This window comes from Drosophila simulans, chromosome 2L (assembly GCF_016746395.2).
Source record: "Drosophila simulans strain w501 chromosome 2L, Prin_Dsim_3.1, whole genome shotgun sequence".
Taxonomy (NCBI): domain Eukaryota; kingdom Metazoa; phylum Arthropoda; class Insecta; order Diptera; family Drosophilidae; genus Drosophila; species Drosophila simulans.
Window position 1 is genome coordinate 11,720,495 of NC_052520.2, and position 27,899 is coordinate 11,748,393.

At 41.4% G+C, this 27,899-nt stretch overlaps 14 protein-coding genes across 23 annotated transcripts in view; 12 read left to right on the plus strand and 2 right to left on the minus strand.

The window, feature by feature from the left end:
• The window catches only part of LOC6732011 (calcium/calmodulin-dependent 3',5'-cyclic nucleotide phosphodiesterase 1), an 83,338-nt gene that overhangs the window by 17,324 nt on the left and 38,115 nt on the right, over positions 1-27,899 (minus strand). For 3 of the 8 annotated variants that reach the window (XM_039298455.2, XM_039298453.2, XM_039298456.2), the window contains 4 exons: positions 7,823-8,113; positions 4,430-5,000; positions 2,934-3,047; positions 15-587 (listed from right to left, as the gene is read on the minus strand). In XM_039298455.2, the coding sequence (XP_039154389.1) occupies positions 15-587; positions 2,934-3,047; positions 4,430-5,000; positions 7,823-8,113 (1,549 nt within the window). Of the gene's footprint in view, positions 1-14; positions 588-2,401; positions 2,465-2,933; positions 3,048-4,429; positions 5,001-7,822; positions 8,116-9,308; positions 9,315-14,654; positions 14,663-27,899 lie in introns of those variants that run through there. The other 5 variants (XM_039298459.2, XM_039298457.2, XM_039298460.2 and 2 more) reach the window with 3 other exon arrangements.
• LOC27207189 (PI-actitoxin-Avd5a) lies at positions 3,447-3,752 on the plus strand. The gene has a single exon (XM_016182924.3). It carries the CDS (start codon positions 3,516-3,518, stop codon positions 3,717-3,719), a length of 204 nt encoding a protein of 67 aa, XP_016024713.1. The 5' UTR covers positions 3,447-3,515; the 3' UTR covers positions 3,720-3,752.
• On the plus strand, positions 3,968-4,241 carry LOC27208211 (serine protease inhibitor Kazal-type 1). Its single transcript, XM_016183821.2, has one exon. It carries the CDS (start codon positions 3,998-4,000, stop codon positions 4,196-4,198), a length of 201 nt encoding a protein of 66 aa, XP_016024714.1. The 5' UTR covers positions 3,968-3,997; the 3' UTR covers positions 4,199-4,241.
• LOC120285817 lies at positions 6,591-6,857 on the plus strand. The gene has a single exon (XM_039298466.2). It carries the CDS (start codon positions 6,620-6,622, stop codon positions 6,764-6,766), a length of 147 nt encoding a protein of 48 aa, XP_039154400.1. The 5' UTR covers positions 6,591-6,619; the 3' UTR covers positions 6,767-6,857.
• Positions 7,114-7,368, plus strand: LOC120285816. Its single transcript, XM_039298465.2, has one exon. It carries the CDS (start codon positions 7,117-7,119, stop codon positions 7,267-7,269), a length of 153 nt encoding a protein of 50 aa, XP_039154399.1. The 5' UTR covers positions 7,114-7,116; the 3' UTR covers positions 7,270-7,368.
• On the plus strand, positions 8,871-10,355 carry LOC27207795 (ovomucoid). Its single transcript, XM_016183463.3, has one exon. The coding sequence runs from the start codon at positions 9,285-9,287 to the stop codon at positions 9,483-9,485; it is 201 nt and encodes a 66-aa protein (XP_016024715.1). The 5' UTR covers positions 8,871-9,284; the 3' UTR covers positions 9,486-10,355.
• Positions 10,239-10,691, plus strand: LOC123327480 (PI-actitoxin-Avd5a). Its single transcript, XM_044923929.1, has one exon. The coding sequence runs from the start codon at positions 10,285-10,287 to the stop codon at positions 10,489-10,491; it is 207 nt and encodes a 68-aa protein (XP_044779864.1). The 5' UTR covers positions 10,239-10,284; the 3' UTR covers positions 10,492-10,691.
• On the minus strand, positions 11,507-12,146 carry LOC27206508 (serine protease inhibitor Kazal-type 2). Its single transcript, XM_016178376.3, has one exon. It carries the CDS (start codon positions 11,928-11,930, stop codon positions 11,628-11,630), a length of 303 nt encoding a protein of 100 aa, XP_016024716.1. The 5' UTR covers positions 11,931-12,146; the 3' UTR covers positions 11,507-11,627.
• LOC27206554 lies at positions 12,517-13,349 on the plus strand. Its single transcript, XM_016180015.3, has one exon. It carries the CDS (start codon positions 12,900-12,902, stop codon positions 13,122-13,124), a length of 225 nt encoding a protein of 74 aa, XP_016024717.1. The 5' UTR covers positions 12,517-12,899; the 3' UTR covers positions 13,125-13,349.
• LOC120285818 lies at positions 12,519-12,919 on the plus strand. The gene has a single exon (XM_039298467.2). The coding sequence runs from the start codon at positions 12,519-12,521 to the stop codon at positions 12,651-12,653; it is 135 nt and encodes a 44-aa protein (XP_039154401.1). The 3' UTR covers positions 12,654-12,919.
• LOC27208601 lies at positions 13,420-13,687 on the plus strand. The gene has a single exon (XM_039298464.2). It carries the CDS (start codon positions 13,421-13,423, stop codon positions 13,652-13,654), a length of 234 nt encoding a protein of 77 aa, XP_039154398.1. The 5' UTR covers position 13,420; the 3' UTR covers positions 13,655-13,687.
• LOC6732018 (maltase 1) lies at positions 16,806-18,785 on the plus strand. The gene is made up of 3 exons (XM_002079115.4): positions 16,806-18,029; positions 18,089-18,435; positions 18,513-18,785. The coding sequence occupies exons 1-3, from the start codon at positions 16,839-16,841 to the stop codon at positions 18,727-18,729; spliced, it is 1,755 nt and encodes a 584-aa protein (XP_002079151.1). The 5' UTR covers positions 16,806-16,838; the 3' UTR covers positions 18,730-18,785.
• Positions 19,535-22,130, plus strand: LOC6732019 (maltase 2). Of its 3 annotated transcripts, none has more exons than XM_016180016.3 (6): positions 19,535-19,615; positions 19,967-21,128; positions 21,195-21,345; positions 21,398-21,593; positions 21,652-21,792; positions 21,944-22,130. In XM_016180016.3, the coding sequence occupies exons 2-6, from the start codon at positions 19,989-19,991 to the stop codon at positions 22,008-22,010; spliced, it is 1,695 nt and encodes a 564-aa protein (XP_016024719.1). In that variant the 5' UTR covers positions 19,535-19,615; positions 19,967-19,988; the 3' UTR covers positions 22,011-22,130. The 3 variants fall into 3 exon arrangements, with proteins under 3 accessions (XP_016024719.1, XP_039154397.1, XP_002079152.1); XM_039298463.1 differs by lacking the exon at positions 19,535-19,615 and adding an exon at positions 19,616-19,643; XM_002079116.4 differs by lacking the exon at positions 19,535-19,615 and having other exon boundaries at positions 19,898-21,128.
• LOC27209026 lies at positions 22,932-23,285 on the plus strand. Its single transcript, XM_016184552.3, has 2 exons — positions 22,932-23,073; positions 23,148-23,285. The coding sequence occupies exons 1-2, from the start codon at positions 23,069-23,071 to the stop codon at positions 23,272-23,274; spliced, it is 132 nt and encodes a 43-aa protein (XP_016024721.1). The 5' UTR covers positions 22,932-23,068; the 3' UTR covers positions 23,275-23,285.

Below are 27,899 nucleotides of genomic sequence, written 5' to 3' on the forward strand. Positions count from 1 at the left end.
CAAACTTCAAGTACGTTTTGTTCGTCGACATGGACCTGGCCCAGGTGGGTGTCCTTAGGCGCCGTTGCCGGTGCACCGCCGCTGGGTTACTGCAACTGCCACTGCTGCCGGCACTTCCCGCTTGACTCTCGGCCGCCTTGGCACTTGGCTCCGTGGTTGCGCTGGAGGAGGTGGTGGCTTGGGATGTGGATGTGGATGTGCTGGCGGGCGGTGGTGGTCCCTTGTCGCCGGGATCCTTCGAAGGGCTCTCCTCCATCACCGATTCCCTTACGGTTTCCAGGGCGGGTTGAAGCTTAGGGGCAGGTGGTGCGATAGTTTCGCTCGAGGTGTTGGATGGTGGACCCGTTGGGCCACTGTGGGTCTGCGGCGCCTGGGAAACGCCCTTGGTGCGACTCTCTATGCTGTCCTGGTTGTCAGCGCCTGGTGTGGCACCTGCACCAGCACCTCCACCCGCACCTGCTCCCCCAGGCGACGCCTCCTGCAGGCTGCAACTCCTATTGGAGTTGTTGTTGTCCTGCTGCTGGTCATCGTGTCCGTGGCTGTGGCGACTGCAGTTTAGGTTCTTGCAGTTCCCATTGCAGCCCTCCCTGCAGTAGTAAATGGCCATCACAAGTTGGGCGCCAGTTTCGAGTGCCAAGGCAGGCGGTCAAGTTTTTCGGCGCCCAGCAGTTGGCAGTGAGTAACAGCGAACCGGTGCAAATGGGCAATTTTTGGGTAACGAGACACCACGTTGATTTGACGTTGCATGGCATTCGGATTGTTTGTGTGTTTTGTGTAAAAGTTTTCATTTAGTTTTCATGTTTTTTTTTTGGTTTTAGGTAAATAGTTTTGGCAATAGAAAGAAAGAATATAAATAGAACATCAGTTGAGAGATTGTGATAAAGCTTTTGGGTTTAGTAGGGGCAGAGGATTGGACTTTTCCCACGAAGATTGCCTCACTATACAAAAAATAATTGTGTATTATCCTCATGTTTTAAAACTTGCCCTTCAAGAGTTGTAGTTTTCACAATTATGTAAAAATAAATTAAATATTTTATTCTTGTAGGGCAACTTTTATAAATGCATCAAATCTGAACCAAAACAAAAAACCTAGAGCAAATGGCAATCGGAGTTAACTGCGTAACTCTGTGAGTTATTTCACGAAAATCAAAATTAAAACAAATGGGAAAACGACTTTCAACTCAACCTCACTTGGCAATGTAAATCGAAGAATCGTGTCATGTGTGGACCCGGTAGGTAGAAAAATGTTTATTAATTCATGTTCCCCGGCACCTGAATACAATGGATACGGCATACTCCATACATATGCAGATGACATTCGGGAGTGGTTCGGAGGTTTTGGGGGAGGATTTAATTGAAAGTGTGGTAAATAATAAAAATGCACTGATGCATTGGGCTTGTATTTGCGGAGAGTCCACTTTTGCGGCTGGGAAGCGAACCAAAATCGGGTTGTAAAATGCATAGCTTACCGGAATACTATTTTAACATTTTCAAAATCACTAAAAAATCGTCTGTTTCTGACATAAAAACTGTAATTCGGCTCAATATTCAAGCTAGCAATATGCTTTGCGAATAAAATAGCATAAAAAAAATTGCTAGCTTAAATGCTGAGTCCTGTAAAAATCCTAAAAAATATTATTCCAATTTCAGCTCTTCAAAAATATTCTGGTTAAAGTTGTATGTCGAATTCAAAGGCGAAGTTATAGCAGAAGGAAAAGAGGACGGATTAAATTCAGTAGAAGCACACAGAGAATTCCATCTGGTGAATTGACAAACTTGAGTAGACGTAATGCAATACACCGAAAGAAATGGCGAGCACATAAGTAAGACACCGAGAGTTGAGTTAGAGACAGTACTTCAAAAAAATACGGTGCTGCGATTCGTTAGGGGCGGTGTTTTGGGGTCTTAACCTTAGCTTAGTAACTCTCAAGATCCTTAGAATACAGTACACAGTTATACGTTACGTAAGGCTAGGCTATAGCTAAGAAATACTCGATATCTGCAAACGTTCTATGGCAATGAGTTCGATGAGTTATAGAAAGACAGTATAGATACGATCGATGACGATAATGATGAAGATGATGATAATGGTGTAGAGATCCTTTTTATTACTGGTAGAGCAAGGCAAAGAATAGATCTCGATAATCGAAATACACGAACTGAAGAGAGCACTACAAAGAATGAGGATAGAAAAAGTCGGTAACAGAGTTAGAAAGAAGTTGAAAGTAGAAAGTAGAGAGAGGTGAGATATAGGTGAATAATAGTGGTTATTGTGGGTTATTGGATTCATGTGGGCGCGAGTTGGGGTATGGTTTTACTATAGAAGAGATGTTAGAGTTCAAAATCAACAGAGTTAACGACAAAACCAAAGCGACAAGGTTGACTCGATGGGAACACTTACTCTTCGCTCTCAACGGATGAGGACGCAATCTGCCCCAACTTTGTTTTACCTGTTGTGGGGCTTCTGCTCAATAACACAGACACACACACAGTAACAGTAACAGAACGGATATAAAAAGAAAAATATTCAGATATATGTTTACATTCAATAGGTTTAACAAGGACCTCGAACGAACGAAGGGTTCGTCTTTTGGGTGTATGCTTATTATATAGCGAAGTTAGATGATTCGATGATGGGTAAATGGACTTGGTTATCGCTGAGGGGGAAAGCTTGCCTTGGGTGCAAATCCGAAATTTTGAAACTACGCAGCATTTCAGTTATTTTGGGTCCTACTCAAAATGGTTAACAAGGCCTACACCAATTCGATGGGAGCCCCAAAGAAGCCCAAGCTGAAGCAGAGTTGTCCACAGATCACTTCGATTGGATCGACTCGCTATCCTCTTGGTCAGGCTAGCTCGCCAAGAAGCTTGCAAAATGTTTTTTTTTTTTGGGAATATCTTGATTGGGGCCCAGAGCCACCACTTACACCTACCTTGATTCGTCTATGAAGACCGCCTCGAGCACACGAGCCGCGTAGTGCAGATTCCGCTGCATGTCCTCGTAGGCGACGGTCTCATGATCCATGCGGCGGAGGAGACTGCGTATCCTGTGGAATTAATGAATTTGTTAGTTTTATAGGTGTAATATAGATAAATTTAAAGTAGTAGTACTTTACAACGGGAAGGGAAGCTGCTTCGGGAAACCGAAGATTACATACCCTTTAAACAACATATTTACTAATATGAGTGCAATACAATCCTCATCTTGAAGGTTTTAAGCATAGTTTAAGCATAGAGAAAATTCCTTAATCTTTAGTGAAATTTAAGATTTATGTTATCCATTTTTTTATTCTAATTGCATACAGAGGATGCATAACTTGTATCAGTCAGAGTAAACAGTAAATTAAACCAAACCACATTTTAAATCTGAGTGAAACGTCAAAACCCTAATACGTTAAATTGAAATGTATCGCTTAGAAAATGAACCATTTTCTGTTGCCTTTTACATAAAGTACATTTGTGTGTTGATCGGCTGAGAGCCACATTCGTATCGGATCACTCCAGAAACTTATACCATGAATAGCTCAATTTTCATTGCACTGTGCCTCCTGGCATTTGTGGTCCTAACTGAAGCCCAAGTCACAAGACCCCTTTGCCCGTGTCAAAGAATTTATTTACCCGTCTGCGGATCGGACCACGTCACCTACAACAACATATGCGAACTCAGATGCGCAGCGGAAGTTATGACGATTAAAGTGGTCAAGAAAGGAAGATGCTAGTATCAGATAATAATAAATGTAGATACAAAACAATTTCAAAAATGTCATCATCTTAAGTCTTAAGTGAAATAAATTAAATATAAAATACGATAAAAATAAATATTAATTGGAGTGAAACGTTAGAAAGTCAAAACCGGTACCCCGAATAAATCAATGTCATAAGACGTGAAATTAAAATGTATCGCCTTAAGTGTATTCCCTTTGCCTATTTTCTTAAAAAACAGTATCCATTGGATTTGAAAGTTGTATTCGTATTTGATCAGTGCAAACAAAAAACAATGCGTTGGAACAATTTTTTTCTCGCTGTGTGCCTACTTGCAGTTTTGCTCCTGACTGAGGCCCAAAAATCTCGCTGCCCGTGTCCTAAAATCTATCAGCCTGTCTGTGGATCCGACAACATCACCTATTCTCACTTATGCTTACTCATATGTAAAGCCTCGCATGAAAATGTAAATTATGTCAAGAAAGGAAGATGCTAGTACTCAAAAGTATACTCTTTAAATATATTAAGGAGTTATAAAAGAAATCCTTCTATACTCTTCTTAAAAAAAGAGAAAAAGGTTCGTCACAGAGGTTGAATGTCAAAGGTGCGATCGTCACTAGTTTTTCTTTTGTTTTCTTCTTTGTACCGTGATATAAATGGTTTTGGATTGATATTAAAGTTTGCTCAAATATCGCATACCTACTGTATTTATTTGATAGGAACTTACCTTCCGGCCGCTTTGTTAAGAGCATCTGGCGTGTCGACTGGCGGCAAACTTTCCGTATCCCATTGCCCGGCGGTGAACGACATATTCGAGGGCGTTTCGAAGGAGTGTCCCGACTCCTGCGGTATATCGGTGTCCCCGCGCAGGAACGAATTGCCGACGCCCACGTTAATCGAATGCATGGCGGTATAATCGGCCGAATCGCGACCCACGACCATTTCGGTTTGCGATAGATTGGCCGACGAGATCTGTATATTATCGGCCAGATAGTTGGTGGCATTCGGCGATGATGGCTGCATTTTCGCGGCGGCGGCTGCGGCGGAGGCGGCTGGTCCGGAGTTTGATGGGCCCTGATTGCTGGATCGGCTGTCGCCGGCGGACGCGGATCCGTTGGATCCACCGGAAGCACGAAAGCTCAGTCGCTCCGCAAGTGGTTCACTGAGCGGCGTCTGGGCGAAGCCAATTCCCGGCGCTGTGCTGCTGCAGGCGGTGGATGAGGGCGATGCCAGTTGGCCGTCGAATTGGGTGAAGTTGCGGCTATTGGTGCGTCGGATAATCGTCAGTGAGCCGTGTCCTGCAAGAAAGCCGTTGAGAATTCAGTGGGCGAAGGAACTGAATCGGTTGCTTATATATAGTTATATCACTCTCACTGTTGACACATTGATTAAGAACCTACTGGGATCTAACGAAGCACACAAGGCACCCCCAAAGGTCTTGAAAATGCAAGAAGGGCTTGGATGAAACCAGTACAGTGGTAACAGTGCTATGCGAACCATATGTAAAATATGGTAAAATAGGTATATAATTGTGTGAAGAAATCTTTAAATATAAAATATAATTTAATTTTATGAATAATTCTTGTAATTTTATTTGTTACCCCATTTGGTTTTATATTAATATATAATAATTTCAATAATGTTGTGTTTCTAAAAACAACATGGATTATGTCAAAGAAAATGAACAAAGAAAATCTTTTTTTAATTTTAACTTTACATTTTTCCCTCCGTTGTTCGATCAAAAATCGTTGGACGCAATGGACAAGAAATCAATAATTTATTCCCATCATTTGAGGCCATTGTAGCATGGCATTCTTTATTTAGTTTAGCCCCCAGTGAGAGCAAAATGCTTAACGAGCAGCGAACAAAAGCCCCAAAGAAGTTGCTTCCCCCCAAAGGCATGTCCTGGCCCCACTCTCCACCATCCCCACCAACCCCCGTCTTTGAGCTGGCTGAGTGGCGTCATCCTAAGTTGGCCCTAAGATTCCATCCCGGGCGTGTCGAAAAAGTGCAAAGGATTTATCTGTGTGTGTTTGTCAAGTGGCAAGTTGGGGAGGGGGTGCAGGGAGCAATCTATCTGCAAATACCCCCACCCCAGAGGGCTTGCTGCCCCAAGAAGAGCGGAGTGTCTTCGTACTGGCTGCGAGAATCTTAACTGCATTCCATTTATTTTGACAGTGCAAGCACCTCGGTAGAAAGGTGATGGGGCAGTCATAAAATCCGCTTTATGCTGCACTTAAATTTATGTTACACCCGAGATTCCTTCGCTTAACTGCTAGATACGCGGGCTCTTTATCGAGTCGAGTTTTTTGGGATGAAATGTTTTATGCTCCTTTTACTGGCGCCTCTTCACGTCCTTAATGACTTCCAACGCTTCGTTTTACCCCACAATGTTGGGGTAACCGGAGGAAAGTGCTCTGCTGGCATCCCCACCTGGCATCGCCTTACGACTAAAAACCCAATTCCGTATGTAGTTTTGACCCATGTGAGCACGGCGATGGAAATTGCCGGCAATTAAATGGTCTGATGGCCGCATAAAGTGCGTTTCGCAACTGGTAACATGATCGATGGCCCACCATCAATCTTTTTTATACACTAAGATACTTTAGGTTTCCATCTACTGCTGTGCTAATCATATATACACCGTAGTTTTGCAAACTACTCTATCTATTACTGTATAATAAATAAATAAATATTTGGTTAACTAAATATTTAGTTAACTAAAGGGTATCTGGTAGTCGGGAAACTATCGACTATAGCCTCATATCTTGTTATTATTTGCTAGCTTTAAAAATATCATAAATTAAAAACTGTAAATTTGGTGCGAAATTCAAGATTTAATGCTCTACAGTCTATGGATTTCCTATAAGTATATAATCAAACTTACTATCAGGTTGTATTCATTATAATCTGAACGATGCATTGCTATATTCCTATTGCGTTTTGCCTGTTTGCTCTTTTGGATTTGACAAACGGGGTGAACGAAAAGAAAAGTTCTACCTATTGTTTACCCTATGGTGTGTGCTGGGATAAAAGATTTAATATGTGGCCCAAGGGAAAGTAAAGAAAAAAGCTTGTGACTTGTAATCATGATACCAGAAAATGATACCAAGTAACTTTCGATAATAAAATTGGTTTTGTCTTTTTTTACGCTATGTAAGTAGGTTTAATACTTAAAAGGTATCATATAAGCTTTAAAGTAAAGAACATTACTTGTTCGAAATAGGTTATTTCTTATTATTCCTCAGATTAATTCAGCAACTAAATTATAAGTTAACGCTTCAAGTTCAATGGAAAGCTCTTGTAATTTAGTGGAAAAATTACAATTTAACGCTGTGGGTGGTAATGACTTCCTCATTTATATATATATGTATACAGATTTCTATCAGTTCCTATTCACAATATTTTGTGGCAATGCATTTCTATAATTTAATTGTGCTTTGCCTGATTCATTTTTTGGATTTGACAGCCAGGTATAATGAACAGGATGGATTAATTTTTTGCACACCTAACTATAGAGGATGGTGCTGGAATAACAATGCAAGTACTTGGAGCTACGGAAGATAGATGCGATATCCGCATGAGACCAACGATCAGGTTGTAGAACAAGCCCTATAAGAATATTTTACGATTCGATAAAAAAAAAACAAACTTCAGGGTCAATAATATCAGTTGTTTGAAATAATTTATGTGTATATTAACCTATTGCCTAACGCTGTTATTGATTTTCTAGCCCCTGAAAGTCGTTTTAAAAAAGCCCTCTATATCTGGTCAAATTAATTGGGTTAAACCAAACGATAGGACAAAAATGTAATTAAGACCACTGCGCTGCGATGCAATTTCAATTAGCCGATTTGGTTTCCAACCACAACAATCCACGAATTGCCATCCCATTTAAATTCATGCAACTTCCGAGCGATGTCAAACCGACTTAGCCACCGCAATCTCCGCAGCTGGTGCTGAATGGATTATGCACGGAGTATCCTGTCCTCAAAATGGAAATTATAATGCCACCAGGAGCAGGAGCACTAGGTTTAGATGATGAAATATGCAAAAATAATGCACACAACAGCGGGGACACAACTGGGATGCAAAATGCCATGAGCTGCGCTTTACTTACTTGCCACTTGACCATTTATTGTCGCATTTGAGCCGCTGCCACTGAGCTCGGAGACCGTGGGACTGGCGGCTTCTTGTGCCGGCGTACTGACACCACCTGCTCCTCCGGACGCCGATCCCGTCCCGGTTGCCGTTCCGCTTGCAGGGCCAACTGACCCACTCGCTGCACCGCTCGCTGCACCACCACCGCTGTTGCTGCTGCTCGTTGCCGCACCACTTGTGCCGCCAGTGGAGCCCGCCCCACCACTTGCCTCGTCCCGCTTGCTGGGCAAACTCTCCGGCGTGCTGGCAACTGAAAGTAAGAGTAGAAGTGTTATTGCGTACTATTATTTAACTATATTGCATACAAATATATCTATAGAAATAGAAAAAATATCAGAAGAAATAGAAAGAACATTTAAGCTGAATTTCAGATATTCTACATCATGTTTGTTTAAGTGTGTATCTGAATTTCAGTGTGGCATCCAACAGGTTTCCGCATGGCAATCAGTATTCAAACTATCCTCGCTTGTGCACACATCCATATGAGCCCCAAATCCTTTTGTTGTCTTTCACTTGCTGCAAATCCCCCGTTTCTAATGCTGTCGGTCTTAGCAAAAGTGTATTTGTGTTGTGTATTTTGTTTGCTCCTTGGCCAAAAGGGTCGGGAAACTTTTTTGCGGATTCCTTAAATTGGAAGGGCGTATCTTAAACACAGACAGCAAATTGTTCAGTAGATATTGAAAATTCTATCACTGTTTTATTAGATCCAAACTAATAGTTAAAATTTTATAAATTATTATTTAAAATGAAATTCGTCTGTCTAAAAATATTAATATTCATGTTTTTAACTCAACCATCTATTCATTGTGAAAAGAGCATTTGGCAATCGCTATGGCATCCGTGATTCCCCACTTATTTTCCTTCTGCTTAAGCTTTTCTTCAGCTTCATCTTGTAATATCCTTTGCTTTGATTCGACCAGACTAAGCTGCCTCCTTTGCCACTACAAGATTAGACTGAAATTGCTTTTGTGCGTTGAAAGGATTTTATTAGGCCAAGCTAAAAAAGATTTTTTTGTGCGAAAGTTGCCAAGGCCAACAGCTGCGAGCAACTAGCGAACTAGGGGAACAATAAGCGTTTATACATCTATATATATATATACATATATATATAATGATTTATAGAAAGATTCAATTTTCTTTTGCTTATACTTTATATTGCGTATACGCCACGTCGTCTAAATGATGGGCATTTCCCATTGAGTGACGAGATAATTTACAAATTTACACAGTTATAGTTAAAATCCGTTTATAATCCGTATATAATTCATTAGAAATTTTTTCCCCTGAAAAACGGCATTTGAACTTTAGGAAGTGCTTAAGTAACGTTGTATTGTTGAAGTTTTTCCACGAAACTACGGCTTGCAAAGTATCGATCAAGTGTGCAAGCTCCATTCTTGGCTAACCTGTCTAGCATTATAGCCATGCGATATTTGCTCTTTATTGGGTTTTTCCTGTTTGCTCTTTTGACCCTGTCTGTGGGTCAGGAGTTTTGCCATTGTAATCTTATATATAAACCATTGTGCGCATCGGACTCCAAGACCTACAGCAACTACTGTGAATTCAAATGTGAAGTTAGAAGTGGAAACCCCATAACAGTGGTAACATGGAAAAAGTGCAAGTAATATGTATATCCACCTGGTTATGGCCGACCAAAAGTTGTATGATGTAATGTGAATAATAAATGCAACCAGTGTCTTTTGGATTGTGAAGCCAAAAACGGACGCTACATTACTGTGAAAAATTGGGGAAAGTGCGGGAACACTAAAGATGAATTGCCATTTTTATATCGACTTGATAAAAAGTGTTTAATAAATAAAAATTTTAAATAATTTAAAAATGTACATATATGCTTCTGGTATCAGACCGAATCGCTGAAGCTTAAACTGTGTTTACACAAACGATATTGTTTAAATCTTCTTCGCAGTGTTTATTTCCAATAGGTTCATGACAATGCAAATAAATAGAAAATTTAAATGCATAAATATTTATTCATACTTATTTTATTGTCATAACAAAGCCGGAAAATTAGATGAAAGACAACTGTCTACAGAGAACTAAATATTTAAGTGTGCATTTTTTGAGGCTGCTGTTATTGACCCCATTTTTGGCTTGGCTTCTAATTAGGCAAATGTTGCCATAACTTTACCCAACAAATAAAGCAAAATATATTAATAAATTAATGAATATATATTCCTGCGTATCAATATTGCATATTATAACTAAGTCTTGGTAGAAGATTCGGTGGAATAGGACTGCGAGCATCGGTTAACTTTGAACCTTAGAAAGTTATAAAGTCACGGTTTATTGCTGTAGTTTTTCCAACTAGGGCTTGCTAAGGTGGCAGGTTCTGGCTTATCTATAAATAAGTGGCAATCATTTGGGAAAGCTCCAGTCTTGCCAAGCCTGTCTAGCATTATAGCCATGCGTTGCCTAGCCTTCATCGCTTTCTGCCTGTCTGCACTTTTGGCCCTGGCTGTGGGCCAGGTATTCCAGTACGATTGCCCGTGTCCTCGAAACTATGATCCTGTGTGCGGATCGGACTCCTTGACCTATACTAACCCGTGTGTTTTGGATTGTTTAAGTAAAAACGGACGCTTCATTACTATGGTAAAGAAGGGAAGATGCTAGAAAGCTGAACATGGATCGCCAATTGGTTTTCGACTTACATTCGTATGATGAAAAGTGAACAATAAATAATATGTATAAATAATTTAAAAATGTATATGCTTCTGGTATCAGGACGAATCGCTTAAGCTTAAACTGTGTTTATACAAACGGTATTGTTTAAATCTTTTGTGGTACAAATAAAAATAGTTTATATCGTAAAATCTATAAATTTGCAATACTTTCAAGGTGATGTGATTACTAATATTTTTTCTGACTCCGTAGTATTTTTTTCCAATAGTTTCATGCCAATGAAAACTAATCCATTTAAATAATTGAATATTCATATTTATTCAATTGGTATGCCGAAGCCGGGTTTAAAATAAATTATATGAAAAACAACTGTCTAAAAAGTACTGAATTTCTATGTGTGCACTTTTTAGGTTTCTGTTATTGACCCAATTGTTGGCTTGGATTCTATTTAGACAAATGTTGCCATAGCTTTAGTCAACTAATAAAACAACAATTATATTATAAAAAGCCAGGGCTGCGGAATGAAAGTAGGTTTTTCAGATGTTTTGATTAGCATTAGAAAAATTGAATTGACTTAACATGAATGTATAAGATATATTTATATATTATATTATATTATATTATATTCTTAATTAAGCTATGATTTAAATCTGCCCAATTTAAAAACTTCGAAATATTTATGCAAAATACTTAAGCAATGAAAAAACTCCATATATTTGACTTTCACATATTTGCCACTTTATAAATTAACAAGTAATAACAATTTTACAATCTGGTTCATAATGTGAAAGATAGGTGATTTTGTAGTGACTCATCGAAGATTAATTTTAAATTATTTGCGAACCCTTCGTAATCTTTGGTGGCGAAAGCCACTTGAACGAAAGTATTGAGTTCATAAATCACTGCAAACTTCGGAAGTGGTTACTAGTTTTTGTCAGTGTCGCGTTTTGTACGATTCGTATTGGCGATAAGGTGTTCAAGCGCTATCAAATGCAATGCCAAATACTCTGGTTGATAAGCTGATTTATTTCTATATTTTTTTTCACATTGATGATTAATACAAGGCACTTTTATACGATTAAATTTCTGGATTCTTCTTTGGCATGTGTGTCGAAAGGATTGGGGGCTTAGCACGTTCCGTCTCTCAGAAGTCCCATACTGCGTCCCTGGCGTTCAACATTTCGGCGTACACAGTCGAACTCGCATCGGTTGGGATAGGTGACCAAGTTGGATCCGCAAACGGGCTCGTAGTTCCTGGGACAGGGACAGAAAGGCTTCTCCACCTTCTCCGTATCATCGCAGCTAATGGGCGATATGGTGATGGCCAGGAGGAGGCACAGGGCCACTAGAATGCTTAGGAATTTCATTGTTACCGGGTTAATCCACTTGCTAGACTGATTCCGATACTGGAGCTGCACACATTTTTTCATTCAATGGAGCTTTGGCTGGCTTCGATTTGGCCGCCTATCTTATCAGCTCTCGTGGTGCTTTGGAGTAGTGAGTGTTTTGGTTTTGAGAACTAAACATTGTGATTGGCTAGCCGTTGAAATGCGAGCAATTCCAGTTCCTAAAGCTTGATATGCTAGGCATATGCATTGCAAATTATTTGAATAATTTATGGGCTCCGGCACTTCCAGCTTAATTGCTTATTTAGCTTATCGCAGAACCAAACACGCAATTGTTTATAGTCGAATGAAAAGCTCACACCGAAAAGCTATAGCCATACTCACTCTATTACTCACTATATTTGAGAGCTTTTCGCCCATTTCTCTCTGCCTTCTTATCAGCGATCAGGTAGAGTCGAGGGAATTTCCCAATCTACACAAAATTTACATGCACTTTGCTTCGCTTTTTAGGAGGCACGGTAATTAATGAAACGCCAGCCTTTTTGTGAGCCAATTTACACGACACTAGCTATTCAATTTCAATTGCCATTCAATTTCAATTAGCTTAGCTGCCTGGGCGGCCCTGGGGAAATTCGTCTAAGTTATATATCCAGTTGTGGAGCCACTGCCGCCATGAGAGGTTTACTTCTGGTTCTGATGCTCTTCATATTCGCCATTCTGACGGTCCGGGCTCTAAACTGCCAGCCGTGTAAGTTACTGGAAGCCCGGAAGGCACATGCAAATGAAACGAATACCCAGCAGATGTGAGAAAAAGTGGGGAGTGTTGGGTGTTTCGGAGGTCGGGAGAGGAGTGCGAAGTAATCAGCAGCTTGTTTGACTAATTAGCAAAACTTACGCACACACAAAAGCATCAAAAACTTTTATTCACACTCTCGACACAAACGACTCAGATTCGAAACTCAGTCTTAATTGAATGCTCGCAGCGAGACGACGACGTGTTCCGCACAGAAAACCCCATTCATTCCACATATCCACGTATAACGTATAGAAAACATGAAGTATCTGACTTTGCTGGTCGTTTTGGGCCTTTTGATCGCCCTCTTTGCCGGATCCTCGGAGGGCAGCTATTGTCCTTGCGATCTGAAGACCAAGGGCACTGAGGTCTGCGGCTCAAATGGTGTTACCTTCAAAAATCGCTGTGAGTTTGAGTGCAGCCAAAGGGATTACAAGAAACTTGGACGCACCTTGAACATCAGGAAGGATGGACCTTGCAACTAGACAAACTGAAATCAACCTTCGATACCAACTGGATTCAAATACCTAAATACTGTAGTGATGAGTGCTGTGAGATGGTTTTTGAGATGATATAATATGAATAACTATCAAAAGCTTAATACTCTTACTAAAACAATCTGAAATGCTTTCTCTCGTTTATCAGTAATGTATATTATAACCAAGATACTCTAAACAAATAAAGCATGGTGTTTATTAATTAAACTGAAATTCAGTGTTGGTAGAACATTCGGTGGAAAACGACTGCGAGCATCGGATAATTTTTCATTTTCTAAGGAAAAATGAAGTTCTTGGCTATGATGGCTCTTTTGGGGCTATTGGCTATATTATTTCTGGCTTCATCGGAGGCTAGTTATTGCCCCTGTAATCTTCGAAAGGCAGAGGTCTGTGGAACCAATGGTGTGACCTATCAGAATAGATGTGTTTTTGAGTGCACTCAGCGGGAATATAGAAAGCTCGGAAGAATTTTAAACATCAAAAAAATGGGATCTTGTCAAGCTTCTCGGTTCTCTTGACAAAGCAATTACTTCATAATTAAATAAAGCAAACAAAAAATCAAATAATAATAAAGAATAACCAATTATATCATCAGCACGACGGGCTCTTTTTTCTTTTAACAGGCAAGTACACTTGTTAAAGCCCACGATTTCAAGTGTTTCAGCTTATAATTAAATTCCCTAAAAAAATAAATTGTTTATCACGTGATCTTGTTTACACTGTAGGTGTATTACTTATTTCTAAGTATAAGTAAGCTTGCATTTCTGTTTTATAATCTGTTTTTCTCGACGATGCGCATCGGTGTGTATTATATGCAAATAGCTCCATTCAATGCTAATTAAAATCGCCGTCGAGTGCGTCATCACCTCGTTAATCAACTGGTGACTTTGGGTCGCAGCTCGTTTTTGGTTGACACTTTTGGTGGAAGAGTAAGTCGCAGGAGCTTTCGGCACCGATTAAACAGTCGCCTCACGCACATCAATCAAATTTATGCATAATTAATCGTTCGCCAGCAGCGATTCGATATTCTGGAGGATGGCTGATGGTTGGGATTTGATTTATTAACTCTGCACAGTGGCTTGACTAATTGAATCCCAATACGTGCCTACGCGCAACATCCAAATTGGGTGCAAACAAACCAACTGGCTAATACCGAAGGCGCAGTACTAACAAGACCGAAAACCATGTCTAATATACGTAATCGGCCGCTTTTATGGGATTCGGGGAAGCTACTGCCATTGGCTTTATGACAGGAAGCTGACAGCTGTAGTCCAGAATTCGACTAGCCACAATGTTATTAAAAAGATAATAACAAAACGGGTTGAATCACGGCCCTAAATGTGTTTTTATCTCGTTCCAGAGAAAGATTATGTTATATCCAATTATTTTAGTGGAGCTCATAATAAGGTAAGTTGGAAAACCTTTCGCTTTGCTTTTAACCACTTTTTAGTGTTATTCTAATAACCACATTTGCATTTAAAAAATTATTATTACCTATGTAAAAACGAGTAAACAAACGTCTTTTTTCCAACTGTTCGTTAGCACAATCAATATTTTTGTATACCTTATTTAGAGTGTGAAATAATACCTCTCGTTTCGGATTTGTTTATACTTTTAATATTTTTGTTAGATAGTCACAATGGGCACAGTAAGCTAGACTTTAATAAATATGAACACTCTTAACCCGTTTAACTGACTCGCCGCTCTCTGTAAATAACCTATGCTGGCAAATACCAATTTGTAATACCAATTGGTAACGAAAGTGCCCTAATGCCGAACATTTATCAGTCAGTGACTTGAATGCCAGCTTATCGAACAGAGTCAAAGCAGATAAAATGATAATATTTGGTCGAAAGAGGATTGCCCCGCCTGGAGTCATAACAATAACAGCAAGATAGAGAAGGTCGGGTGGGTTTGAACGAAAAACAGGCAAATAAACCGGGATATATGTATGGAAATTTACATGTGGAACCTACTTATGACAACGGCAATCACGACAAATGACAACAAACCAACAAAATCGTACCGCTTCAGCCGCTGTTTTTGTAATCGATTTCTGATAACAAGTATTTGATAAGCGTAAACCTATTGACAGCACTAAATAGCAGCCCAAAAAAAAAATAAATAAAATCAAATGCTGGATGAGAGACCGCCCAACTCAAATTTGCTGATGCTCAAGGGTTGTCAGACAACAACGCACACTCGCATAAAAAATGGATAAGGCGGAAAAGAGGAAAATGCGGATGAGGGAAAACCGTAGCATATGTTTAGGCGCGTGTGATAAATTCGTAAATTTATCTGGGGCTACCGGATTAGTGGGAGCTGATTTTTAATATGCCAAGCTGGATGAGAGGCACCCCGAATTTTCTGATATGATTAAATATTTACATAATAAAAAATGTAGGCCGTGTATATTTACTTATTCGAACCGGCGCAGGCAGAAAGCCAAATTGAAAAGTGCTTGGAAAAAAAGGGAATTTCCTTCCTCTTTCAGAATTCCCCAACACAAAAGGCGGCCGAAACGCGTCCTCTGCTCGCGCAAAAGGCAATTCAATCAGAGTCGCGACATGAAAGGTAAACCCTGGTGTCCTGCGAGGAACCCACAGACAGGTGAGACAGGTGACTGAGAGCTGCCAGAGTTTTGGGGATGCAGACGGGTGGATTAGCCAGCGCTCCCTCCCCTCCTCAAAACATTTCGCTTTAACTTTCCACTTTCCCCGCCTCTTTGGCATTTCCCCAGAGGTGCGGCCTCGAAATTACAGCGAATTTTCTTCGCTTTGATTTTGGTCGGAAAAGGAATCTCAATGCGAACAGCCACGCCCCCTTGTCAAACCCTTTTCATGTCGCCGTGAAAAGCGGCAAAATTATGCCGACTCTGCTTGGCTTACACGTGAAGATTTCTGCACATATTTGTGCAACAATTTTCAATATACATTAGAAGTTTATAACAAGCAGTTTGCTCAAAGGTAGAAAGGAACACAATGGCAGCTCCTTGTTTCTGCTGTCTCGACTCCAGTAAAATGTTTAATTAAGCTGCCAGATTCAGCCCACAATAAGTCTGGGGGGGATTGGGTGAAATTTCATTTGGTCGCCCTGGTCACGCAACGGAAGTTCGCGGTTGGAAATCTTAATTGGCGTATATTTAATGGCCGCTTGTGAAGTGGGTAAAAATCTGTTATTTAAAATGGAGGCGGTTTCAAATTAGAAATATAGTTTAAAAATTTGTAGAATTTTCAGTTTATGCTTGGTCAAATTATACTTGAATATATAACATTTCATCAAGAATTGCGGCTAATAACAAATGTATATTCTGTTTTACATTTGTAAGTCGAAGCATTGTTAAGAAACTTGCAAAGTAGCTGTTCCAACAATACTACAAGTCATCTTTTAGCAATAACTATGTATCGATTTAGTTCCGTCCTTCCTTCCCGCCAGTTATACATTTTCATTGTTTTAATGGAAAGGTTAGAAAATTCCCCACTGTTTGGTCAACTGGCCGTTGTAAAAGCCGGCTCGAACAAAAAACTTTAAATGTTTAATTCCATTTAAACAATTTTCAAAGTGATTCAACAATTGCTCAAATATTTAAGCGATCAAATCGCCAAGTCAAATAAACAAAACCGGAATTGAAAAGCCGGCAGCAGTATAAAAAGCCGGCAAAAGTTTGATGATAATAGAAAACAAGTTCGTTCGTTGACCACGATGGTTGTAGTGAAAATAGCTTTCATTTTGAGTGTGGGCCTAGTAGGCATATTGGCCCACAACCACCAGTCAAAGGAGCTGGATGCGAAATACAATTGGTGGCAGCACGAGGTCTTCTACCAGATCTATCCGAGATCCTTTCAGGACAGCAATGGCGATGGTATTGGTGATCTTCAAGGTATTACGTCTAGGTTACAGTATTTTAAGGATACGGGCATCACGTCCGTATGGTTAAGTCCCATTTATGAGTCACCAATGGTGGACTTTGGATACGATATATCTAACTATACAAACATACAGCCGGAATATGGCACCCTTGAGGACTTCGACGCCCTGATAGCCAAGGCCAATGAACTGGGCGTGAAGGTCATCCTGGACTTTGTTCCCAATCACAGCTCGAATAAGCATCCCTGGTTCATAAAGTCAGTGGCCCGAGAGCCAGGATATGAGGATTTCTATGTGTGGGAGGATGGTATTCTCCTGGAGAACGGAACTCGTGTGCCGCCCAACAATTGGCTCTCGGTGTTCTCCGGATCCGCTTGGATGTGGAACGAGGAGAGGCAGCAGTATTATCTCAGGCAGTTCACCTATGGACAACCCGATCTGAACTACCGAAATCCCGCCGTGATTAAGGCCATGGACGATGTGATGCTCTTCTGGCTTAACAAGGGTATTGCCGGTTTCCGCATCGATGCCATTATATATATTTACGAGGATGCTCAACTGAGGGATGAGCCTCCAAGTGGCACTACCGATGATCCAAATAATGAGGCCTACTTGAGCCACATCTATACCAGAAATCAGCCTGAGGATTACGGCCTCCTTCAGCATTGGCGGCAACTTCTGGATAATTATACAGCTAACCACGAGGGACCACTGAGGATAATGATGACCGAGGGTTACGCTTCGGTGTCGCAATTAATGGAATACTACGAAGATTCCAATGGAGTGCAGGGCCCCCAGTTTCCCTTTAACTTTGACTTCATCACTGAACTGAATGCCAATTCGACAGCTGCAGACTTTGTCTTCTATATCTCCAGGTGGCTCATATATATGCCACATGGTCATGTGGCTAACTGGGTGATGGGAAATCACGACAATCCTCGAGTGGCATCACGATTTGGTGAGAAATCTGTGGACGCCATGAATATGCTGCTGATGACATTGCCAGGAATTGGTATTACTTATAATGTGTGTACAGAAAACTCATTGTTTAAGGATATTTTTATACAGACTTTCCTTTACTTTAGGGCGAGGAGTTGGGCATGACTGACTACAGGGACATCAGCTGGAGCGATACGGTGGATCAGCCCGCTTGTGAGGCTGGAATCGACAACTACAAGACGATCTCTAGAGATCCCGAGCGAACTCCCATGCAATGGAATAGTGATCTAAATGCAGGATTCTCATCCGCCAACCGCACTTGGTTGCCTGTCAATCCGAATTATAAGGACCTCAATCTTCGCAATCAGCAGCAGGCGAGGCGAAGTCATTACAAGATCTATCAGTCCCTTCTGAAGCTCAGACAACTGCCAGTTCTGAAGAACGGATCCTTTGAACCAGAAGTGGTTAATCGCAGGGTCTTCGCTTTCAAGCGGTAAGTGGGAAATGGATATTGGGGATATATTAACGTTATATTGTATATATTTTCGTCTTTCTTTTATATATTATCAGAGAACTGAAGAACGAGCACACTCTGCTGACCATCGTGAACGTGAGCAACCGCACTGAGCTGGTGAACATCGCGGACTTTATAGATCAGCCCAATCGACTGAGTGTCCTTGTGGCGGGAGTGGACTCGCAACATCGGGTGGGGGATCGACTTAAGGCCGAGGCTATTGAATTGGCGCCCAACGAGGGATTAGTTATTCAGCTGAATAAGCGAAAGTAAGCGGCGAACTACTTGGAATTCCACATTAAAGTACGAGAAAACTTTCCATTTGCCAACCAGCCGTGCTTTTCTATTTTCGTATTTAAATGTATCTCACAGGGGCCATCTAATCGAGTTTCCATTTCATTTGACAGCGGAACACATTTCCATTTACATGAGCGCATTGCAAACATTTTAATTGAATTGAGAGCACTTGGTGTCGGACCTTCTACTTCTCACTTTGGGGCACTTTCCCCCTACTGTTTGCCCTCGACTTTAATTCCAAGTCGTAATTCATAATTGTCGTCAGGTTTTTTTGGCCCTTTTTGGGGGCTCAGGCAGCTGATAAATGGTTGCCGAATTTAATTAAATTTCCACTTAGCGGTGGTTGACGACCCTAAAATTTGCTTTGATTTTTATTTTCATTGCAATTGTATGTCTAATCAGCTGCTATAAACAAGTTGATTGTTAGGTGTTCTCAAAAGCAAAGGCATTATTCAAAATTTATGACAATTTTCTGATGTTATCTCATATTTGGTTCGTTTTTGCGTTGTTTTTGTGATTACACTTGACAATGTGAAATTTTAATTTCCCATCAATTCACTATTTTACAGTACAGTGAAAGAAAATTTGCATACTACTGCTACACTACAGTCAAAGATAAAATGTAGCTCAAATAAATAAATGCTTACTTTCTGTAGTGGGGGCTATAGATATTTTTATTTATTTATTTTGTTTGCCACCTGAAAGTTCTACACATCGTGATCTTCTCTTATCGTCTGTGGATCCAAAGCTCTCGATCAGCTGATGGCATCCACATAATCAAAAGCTTTGAGTTCATCGCCGGCAGATGCTAAAAACGCATCGAGAAATATAATTGTGTTCAGTTTATTTTGATTTCCTTGAGGTGAGCATAGTGATTTTGGTCTAGATCGGTCGGTGAAATGTCTATAAAAAGCACCTAGTTTTCCACCGATTGGCTTGTCAAGTGCAGAGTGCCGTGAAATTGTGAAAAACAATTTTGTTTACTCATTTAATTTGCACCGCAATTTGTTTTGATTGGAGCTGATAAAAATCTGCCAACAAATTATACCTTTAATACGACTGCTGATAATTAGACAAAGACTAATGCAAAAATTATTTTAATTATATGGTAGAATCGCTTTAAAAGTGCCTGTCGCACTGCCAATTCTCGAGCACATCAAACAGAATACCTCGCCGAAATGCGCGCTCCACTCATCCAAATCCTTCTTTTTAGTCTGCTGAACTCCGGCTCCAGTATGGCCGGTCTGGTGAAGAGCGACACGGAGGACTTTATCGACTGGTGGCAACACACGGTCTTCTATCAGATCTACCCAAGGTCCTTCATGGACAGCAATGGCGATGGTATCGGCGATCTGAAGGGAATCACCTCCAAGCTGCGCTATCTGGCGGACACTGGCATCACGGCCACCTGGTTGAGTCCCATTTTTCAGTCGCCCATGGTTGACTTTGGCTATGATATATCGGATTACAAGGCAATCCAGCCGGAGTATGGCACCATGGCGGATTTCGAGGAGCTGATCGACACGGCCTTCGAGCTGGGCATCAAGGTTGTTCTGGACTTTGTGCCGAATCACAGCTCGGATCAGCATGAGTGGTTCAAGAAGTCTGCGGCCAGGGAGCCGGGTTACGAGGATTTCTATGTGTGGCACGATGGCATCGTCCAGGAGAATGGCACTCGAGTGCCACCCAACAACTGGCCATCGGTGTTTTACGGATCCGCCTGGAAGTGGCACGAAGGTCGTGAGCAGTACTACCTGCACCAGTTCACCAAGGAGCAGCCGGACTTGAACTATCGTAATCCCAAAGTGGTTCAGGCCATGGATGATGTGTTGCTTTTCTGGCTCAACAAGGGCGTAGCTGGTTTCCGCATCGATGCAGTGAATCATTTGTTCGAGGACGAATCTCTTAAAGATGAGCCATTGAGTGGCAAAACAGGGGATTCACTCTCCTATGACTACACCGAGCACATCTACTCCAGGGATCTGCCAGAAGTCTTGGAAATGATTCATCACTGGCGGCAGCTGCTGGATGACTTTAGTGCCAAGCACCCCGAAAGACCCACACGCATCATGATGACGGAGGCGTACGCAGGACTCACCCAGCTGGCGGACTACTACGAGGATTCCAACGGGGTTCGGGGCTCCCATCTGCCCTTCAACTTTCACTTTATCACGGATGTCAAAGGCGACTCGGATGCGCGTGACTATGTCTACAACGTGGAGAAGTGGCTGATCTACATGCCACGCGGGCACGCGGCCAACTGGGTCATGGGCAACCACGACAACCCCCGGGTCGCCTCTCGATTCGGTCCAGCCAGTGTGGACGCCATGAACATGCTGCTGCTCACCCTTCCCGGTGTCGCCGTCACTTATAATGTGAGATTTTGTTGCTGACTTGGTTGGTTGCTTGTGGTCCTTTGGCTTTACCCCTACACTTTTCAGGGCGAGGAGCTGGGCATGGTGGACTACCGCGAACTGAGCTGGGAGGACACGGTGGATCCACCGGCCTTAAATGTTGGAGAGGAGCTCTACCAGGAGGTCTCCCGGGACCCAGTCCGAACACCGTTCCAGTGGAGTAACGAGACCAATGCCGGTAAGCCATCATATAATATTATTATAACTTAAATAATAACTAATTCGCACAGGTTTTTCCACCGCCACCAAAACCTGGCTGCCTGTCCACCCAAACTACCTCGAGCTCAACCTGGAGGCCCAGAAGGCGGCCAACAGGAGCCATTACCACGTCTACAAGGACCTGCTTGAGCTGCGAAAATCGGCCATTATGCGTGTGGGTCGATTCAATATTGAACCCCTTACTCGTTGGGTGTTTGCCTTTAAGCGGTAGGTGGTCGAAATTTGCCCTTAAGAGACATTGATTAATTGGAAAACCGTTTTGCAGGTCCTATCCCAATTTTGAGTCGATAATTACCGTGATAAATGTGAGCGACAAGGAGCAGTTGGTGGATCTCTCAGAGTTTCTCAGCCAGCCCAAGAAACTGGTGGTTGAAGTTTCCGGCGTGGATTCCAAATATCAACCTGGGTAAGTTTGTTCCTTTGAATTCTGGTCACTCATTTCCCGCTTTGCACCGTAAAAAACTATCGTAGCTAAATAATAATGGGAAAACATCAATGTAGAGTTCCCTTAAATCTTAATGTCCCTATACCATTTTCTTTCTGTATTCCCGATGCAGTCAATCCCTCGCCGCAAGTGCATTGCTCCTGGCCGCCCGTGAGGGTCTCGTCTGTCGGCTGGTCTAGCCGGGAATGGGATTAGAGGAATTACCAGCTGATGGCGGCAAACTTTGCTCTTTAATTGCATTTCCAGTTCAAAATGTCACGCGATTGAATACATAATGGGGGAAAATTAATGACCCTAGAGCTGGTGCATTTTTTTCGTTTGACTCGATTGAATTGAACGCTGTCCAGTGGTAATGAAGGCAAAGAGGGCAGTGTGGTTCGGATCCTGTCCGGAAAAAAGTGGCCACAACGTCGCCTGTTCCTGGCAACTTGCCCAGAACACTTGGCCCCGCTGTTGATGTTGGTGTTTCATTCTCGCCCGGCCACTGTAATTTTTCATGTATGGAGGAAGAACACACCCAGGAACCAAGAAAGATTTATGGAACTGGTGCAGAATCCTCCCACCCATGCGGAAATGTCGCAAGGACGGCACAAAATATAATACCACATGCAAAAGTTTTTAAATGTCCTTTAATAACTGAATTTAATATTTGTGAGTGGCAACTATGGCAAACTTGTTGGAAACTTTTGATTGCTCGATGCTTGTACAAATATTTTGCCAGCAAATGGAAGTTGTTTGGATTAGAAGTTAATAGTTGGGAATGGCCAGAAAATTACAAAAATGTTGTGAACATCCATGCAATTTCATAAGAAAAGTACTATTATTTGTACAGCACAGCGATTAAGTCTTTAAAGTCTTGGATTTCTTAAACGTTTAATCCCAGTCATTTTCAGTAAAACTTAAAACCTTTAATCGATAGTACTTCTTTCAGTTCGACAAGCGATATAATTAAAAACTGCTCGAGTCTTAACCAATTCACACAAATTTAAACATTTCATTACCCATACGCCACGTTGAACCGGATCTCTCATCGGATTAAGAGTATATATATTTTGCTGTCTATATGCCCCGCTGCGTTTCATTTCGTTCTGCTCTTAACCCATTCTGTTCCGGAATCGGTGAAAGTACTTAATATCAACTACTTAAATAATCCAGCTACAGCATTTTGGCCGACGACTTTGGATTTAATCTGCCCCCTGGAGGCGGAATTGTTTTAAGAGAGCGCAACTCAGCGATAATGAGGTGAGTTCCGGCCCGAGATGGCTGTTTTAGACAACTTTTAAGCCTGGTGATAATGATTGCATTTCCGTATTTAGCCAACAACGTCGCTACTTGGTTAAGCAGCTCATCAAGTCGGCCAATGTGGTTTTGGTGGGACTGTTGGTCTACAACTTGTGGCGTCACAAATGGACCAAAGTGAATTTCAATCAGCATCGGTTTTGATTGATTTTAGCTATTCCCCAGGCAATTTCTGTGTGTATGTGTGCTCGCTGATTGATTGATTGATTGCTTAATTAATGAATCGAACATCGGCTTAAATGTCATTAACAGTTGGCCAGGATTAACGACTCCTGAATGTGGCCGATGGGATTTGCAAATTTAATTTCCTCCAAGAGTGGAACTGTCAAGTGGCGAGAAAAGTTCGGAGGGAAATGCGGTGATAGATGGGTTTTTCTTTTTGAGTGGGATATAATGCGGAACTGATTTCCAAGTAGCTGGTTTGAGTCTGTGCAACCTTGTAGTGTTAAAAGTTATAGCCTTGTATGAATTAAATTTAATTAATGTAAGCTTGTGTTGTTATTATATTTTACTTGGAAAAAAAATGTAGTGGAGTGATGTAAAATAATAACTTAAAAAAATTGAAAATATTGATTACTTAAACTTTATATGGCTTTCCTGCTGCTAACTACAATGTACAAACTAAGAATGACATTTTATATCTCATTTTCATTTGGCTAGCTCTGTTCATCCTAATGCCCTATTAAATATTTGAGATTTTCATGGCAAAGGCACTTATCTTCCTGCTAAGCGTTTGACACTCTGCAAAGGCAAAAAGCAAATAAATGTAAGTGTTATCCTCTGACTGAAACTGCATACCTCTATATCACTTTACAAATCCGTGCGACGAGAAGGTAGTGCTTCTTTTTTGTCTCCAGCTGCACTAACAAACTTGATAAATTATCCTGGCCCCGGGGAATTTGAAGTGAGCGAGTTCAGCGGTGAATGGGAAAGTGTCGGCAATCGTTCCTATTCAATTTGTTGCCGCTTTCAAATAGTTTCGCGTTTTGCAAGGACAGCCGTCACTGCGAATTTAACGCATTGATGCCTTCGAACAGAAGACATCCACCGAAGCTGACTAGTTGGCCCAATGACAGATGCCTTGGCAATGGCAGCGGATACAGTAGGAACCGGATATGCCAATGAAATTACAGCAAAGTGCCTGCAAATTAACCAGAGCGAAAAGCTGGCTGCGACAACAAGGACCTCCACGAGTGAACGATTAACTGGGGAACTGGTACTCGGATTTGACAGGAAATGTGTTCTGAGATTTGAAATGCGCATAAGCTATACGTTTGAGGCCTCCTACTACATTATCGTATTAGCTCCAAGTATGTGGTTTTGTAAAGTTCCTTTTGTAACTTTGAGCCTATAACTTCAATCAAAGGAAGAAGAAAGTTAAAACCTCCAAAAAAGTTATCTAGCATGCTGAGTAGTACTTAAAAAGTTTAAATTACATTTAAGTTTGCTCACTGAAACATTTGCGCCGAGCAAACTTAGCAGCGTCTAACTGGAAAGTGGTCCAAAAATCCGAGCGAAATTGAGTTGCAAATTATGACAAGAACACCTTGTCGAATTGTCAGGACAACGGCGCTGCGATGTCTGGCCTTTGTTCTCTGACATTCGAGGAGGCAGAAGGCAAACAAGCGGGACAAACACACAGACGCACATGTACACACACACACTGCGTGGCTAAGCGATGTGTGTGTGTTTAAGCCTTTGTGCTAGTTAGCCAAATTGTAGCAGACAGGTAAGGGGAAGGCTCTAACAGAAAGGCTGTGCACCTTGATGCCAGCAGTGGTACCCTTGCGGCCATCCTTTCCGACAGATTTTCACCAACATTTCGGCGCGCGTGTTTCTGTTCTTGGCAGCAGCCATTTTGGAGTTTGCTTTTAATGTGATTTTTTTCTGCAGGACTTTTGGCCATATACATACATTTTGCAGACAGTCGTTGGCGCCGCTTTTAACTGTTTTTAATTAAAAAATTTTCCGAGTTCGGGCCATTGGTAATCATTTTTATGTCTGTGCCTTTGTCTGTGTGCTCTTCGAAGGGTTTAACGAAAATTGATTTTAAGCCTTTTTTTTTCTTTTATTGTTATGGCTGTCGCTGACACTTGAAAGAAAAAGTTGTCCCACAGAGACCAAGGCAAATTGATTGCCAATTGAGAGGCCATTGCCATAAAAGCAAAAAAAGAAAACGCAGGAGGGGCGCCAAAAGGACAGAGCGAGTTGCATACATTATCCTTTAAAGTATGCTTTGGCCAAGGAAAATTCAATGAAGCTCCCTTACATGACAATAAAACTTTATGTTCGTATATATGAGTATATGTGTTGGCTGTCTTTCCTTGCCTTTGTCGCATTCCTTAGCATTCGGAGAATTTTTGAGCGTTTTGTGTTCGAGCGGAATTTATGCAAATTTGATTAAATTTCCTTAACGGTTTTGGCCAGAAAGCCCTACTACGCAGCTCAGGCAGGTCAAGGCATCTCAGTTATGCACTGCTCCATTGCCACGCCTGAGAGAATGCCACGGATTCTGATAACTCACGATTGGAAGTTAGGTCCTGGGATCCTTGCCCAAAGAGGCGAGAAGTTCTTTTCTGCCAACCTTAATTTGGGGTTAAATTATTGGTAAGTGGTTCTTTTAAAAAAGTTATCTTTTTGATGGTAACATTATTTGACAAAAGTCAACTTGCTTAAGTGGTCAAAAATATGGTCAAATTTATTTCTTAAATTTTAGGTACAATTACAAATATTATTCTCTATTATATATTTTAATCATTTTATATTATATTTTTTTTCTTAATCGATCTTAATTTGACTTCCTTTTTTGCTCCCTCTTTCCTTGTTACAATTAATTACTTAAAAGGCAATTTCTGAAATTAACCAATGAGCCGCAAACTAAATGAGCCACTTAACCCTTTTTTCACAAGGGCAAGGGTTTTTGGGTAAAGAAAATACCTAAAAATAGGGTATGGAACCATCTGCTGTTTGCCGGCACATCAATTAGACGGCTGCCTATGGGTCGAACTTGTTGGCCGAATGCTTGATCAGCCAAGCGGTGCCTTCAGCCAGACGAGAGCCATACAAATCCCGTCCACAGTAACATCCATCTCCTCCCTGTCAGACACGCCCCCTCCAGAAATGGGGCGGCCAAACAAATCGACGGCAATAACCAGTAAAAGGGCGAAAGACAAAACAGCCGCGACCAGGACAACAACAAGTGTAATATGTCAATTGAAGGACACTTCCAGCCAAACACTCAGCCAATCACATACATACATATGTACACAGACACACACACAGCCTGGCAAACTCTTGACTATTTATTGCAATGCTGTCTGCGCTGTCGCCGCAGGATATGCTACGGATATTTGCGAAATATTGCAGCGCCCATAAATTGAAAGCCAAAAGGACAGGCGGCCGCCAAGCGACTTGGGTAAAACGGCACAAAAAGAAGGCTTCGTTCTTGGGTTCGGAATCGGAATCGGTGGGCGTGGCATTTGGGACTGGTGGGGTTCAAACTCCACGTGGCCCGGCTTTGTCTCAAAATCGCCGCACGATTTGTGGCCACTACGTGACCGGGTAAACGAGCCACCCCAGGACATGCCAGGACATTCAAAGGCTCAAAGGGGCCGTGCGGCACAAACCTGACCTTGGGCTAAAAGAATTGGCAATGGTATTATGGGCAAATGCTTAATTTGGGCTGACTATTTCAGCTAAAAGACGCAAAAAGTTTAAAGAGAGCAGCGATTTAAATTACGAGCTTAAAGGCTTCTTCCAGGTAAGAAAAGTAAATAATCTATATAATCTGTATAAATAAATTATATTGTCATATTGTAAAACATATTTATAATTAATAATCTGGATAATTAGATTATTCGAACATGAAAGTACACTATGATTTGAAAATCCAAATTTGAAATCAAAAATTTTGAGGACTGAATAAACTAATAACCAATTCTCAAATGCAGCTAGCATCTAACGAGAAAACATTTTTCATTTCTGCCATCTGTTGGTATGAAAATCCGAAATTGCATGCGTATTTTGCTGAATATCTGATGCACTCCATCGGTGCCGGGTGAATTCGTTTACTCCGAAATACAATTCATGAATTTTAATCTCAAATGGACACACAAATGGAAGCACACCCTCTTGAGCTTACACTGTAGTCCCGAGCAGTTTATTAGCCGAAACACAACTGGCCGGCAACCATGTAAGCCAAGTTGAAAGGGGCACTGCGGAGGAAACGGAAATACGTCGTACATATGGCCAACAGAACAGAAGGCGGTTATCCAGGTTGGCCAGAACGGCTGCCACTCAAAATGGATCGGGGCCCAGAGCCTTGTTTGCCTGGTCATAGACTTTTAAAATTTCCCTACCGTGTGTGTACGCAACTGGCTGGGAATCTAAGCTTTTGGTGGCCAGGAAATCTGCGTGGCATATGCAGAAGGCATAAAAAGTTGCACATAAATTTTTACCTCAACCGGGCAACAAGCAACAAGAATCCTAAATGAATTGTTGCTACCCGTAAGATGGGCTGGTGGATGGGTGTGGGGGCTGGGGCGAAGAGATAACTTTTATAATAGCCCAGCTCGTTGGAAATTCAATTTCATTTTCAATTTAATGCTGCACCGAGCCACGAACGTACCTTTCCTGCAGAGAATTACCCTCAATCTGCTGCTTTTTGTGGAGCTCTTTTTGTTGCCATTTGAATTGACTTACCTGCAATGAAATGATAGAAAAATAAGTTACACACATTCGCATCCACGTATTATTTTATGAGTTTCAGG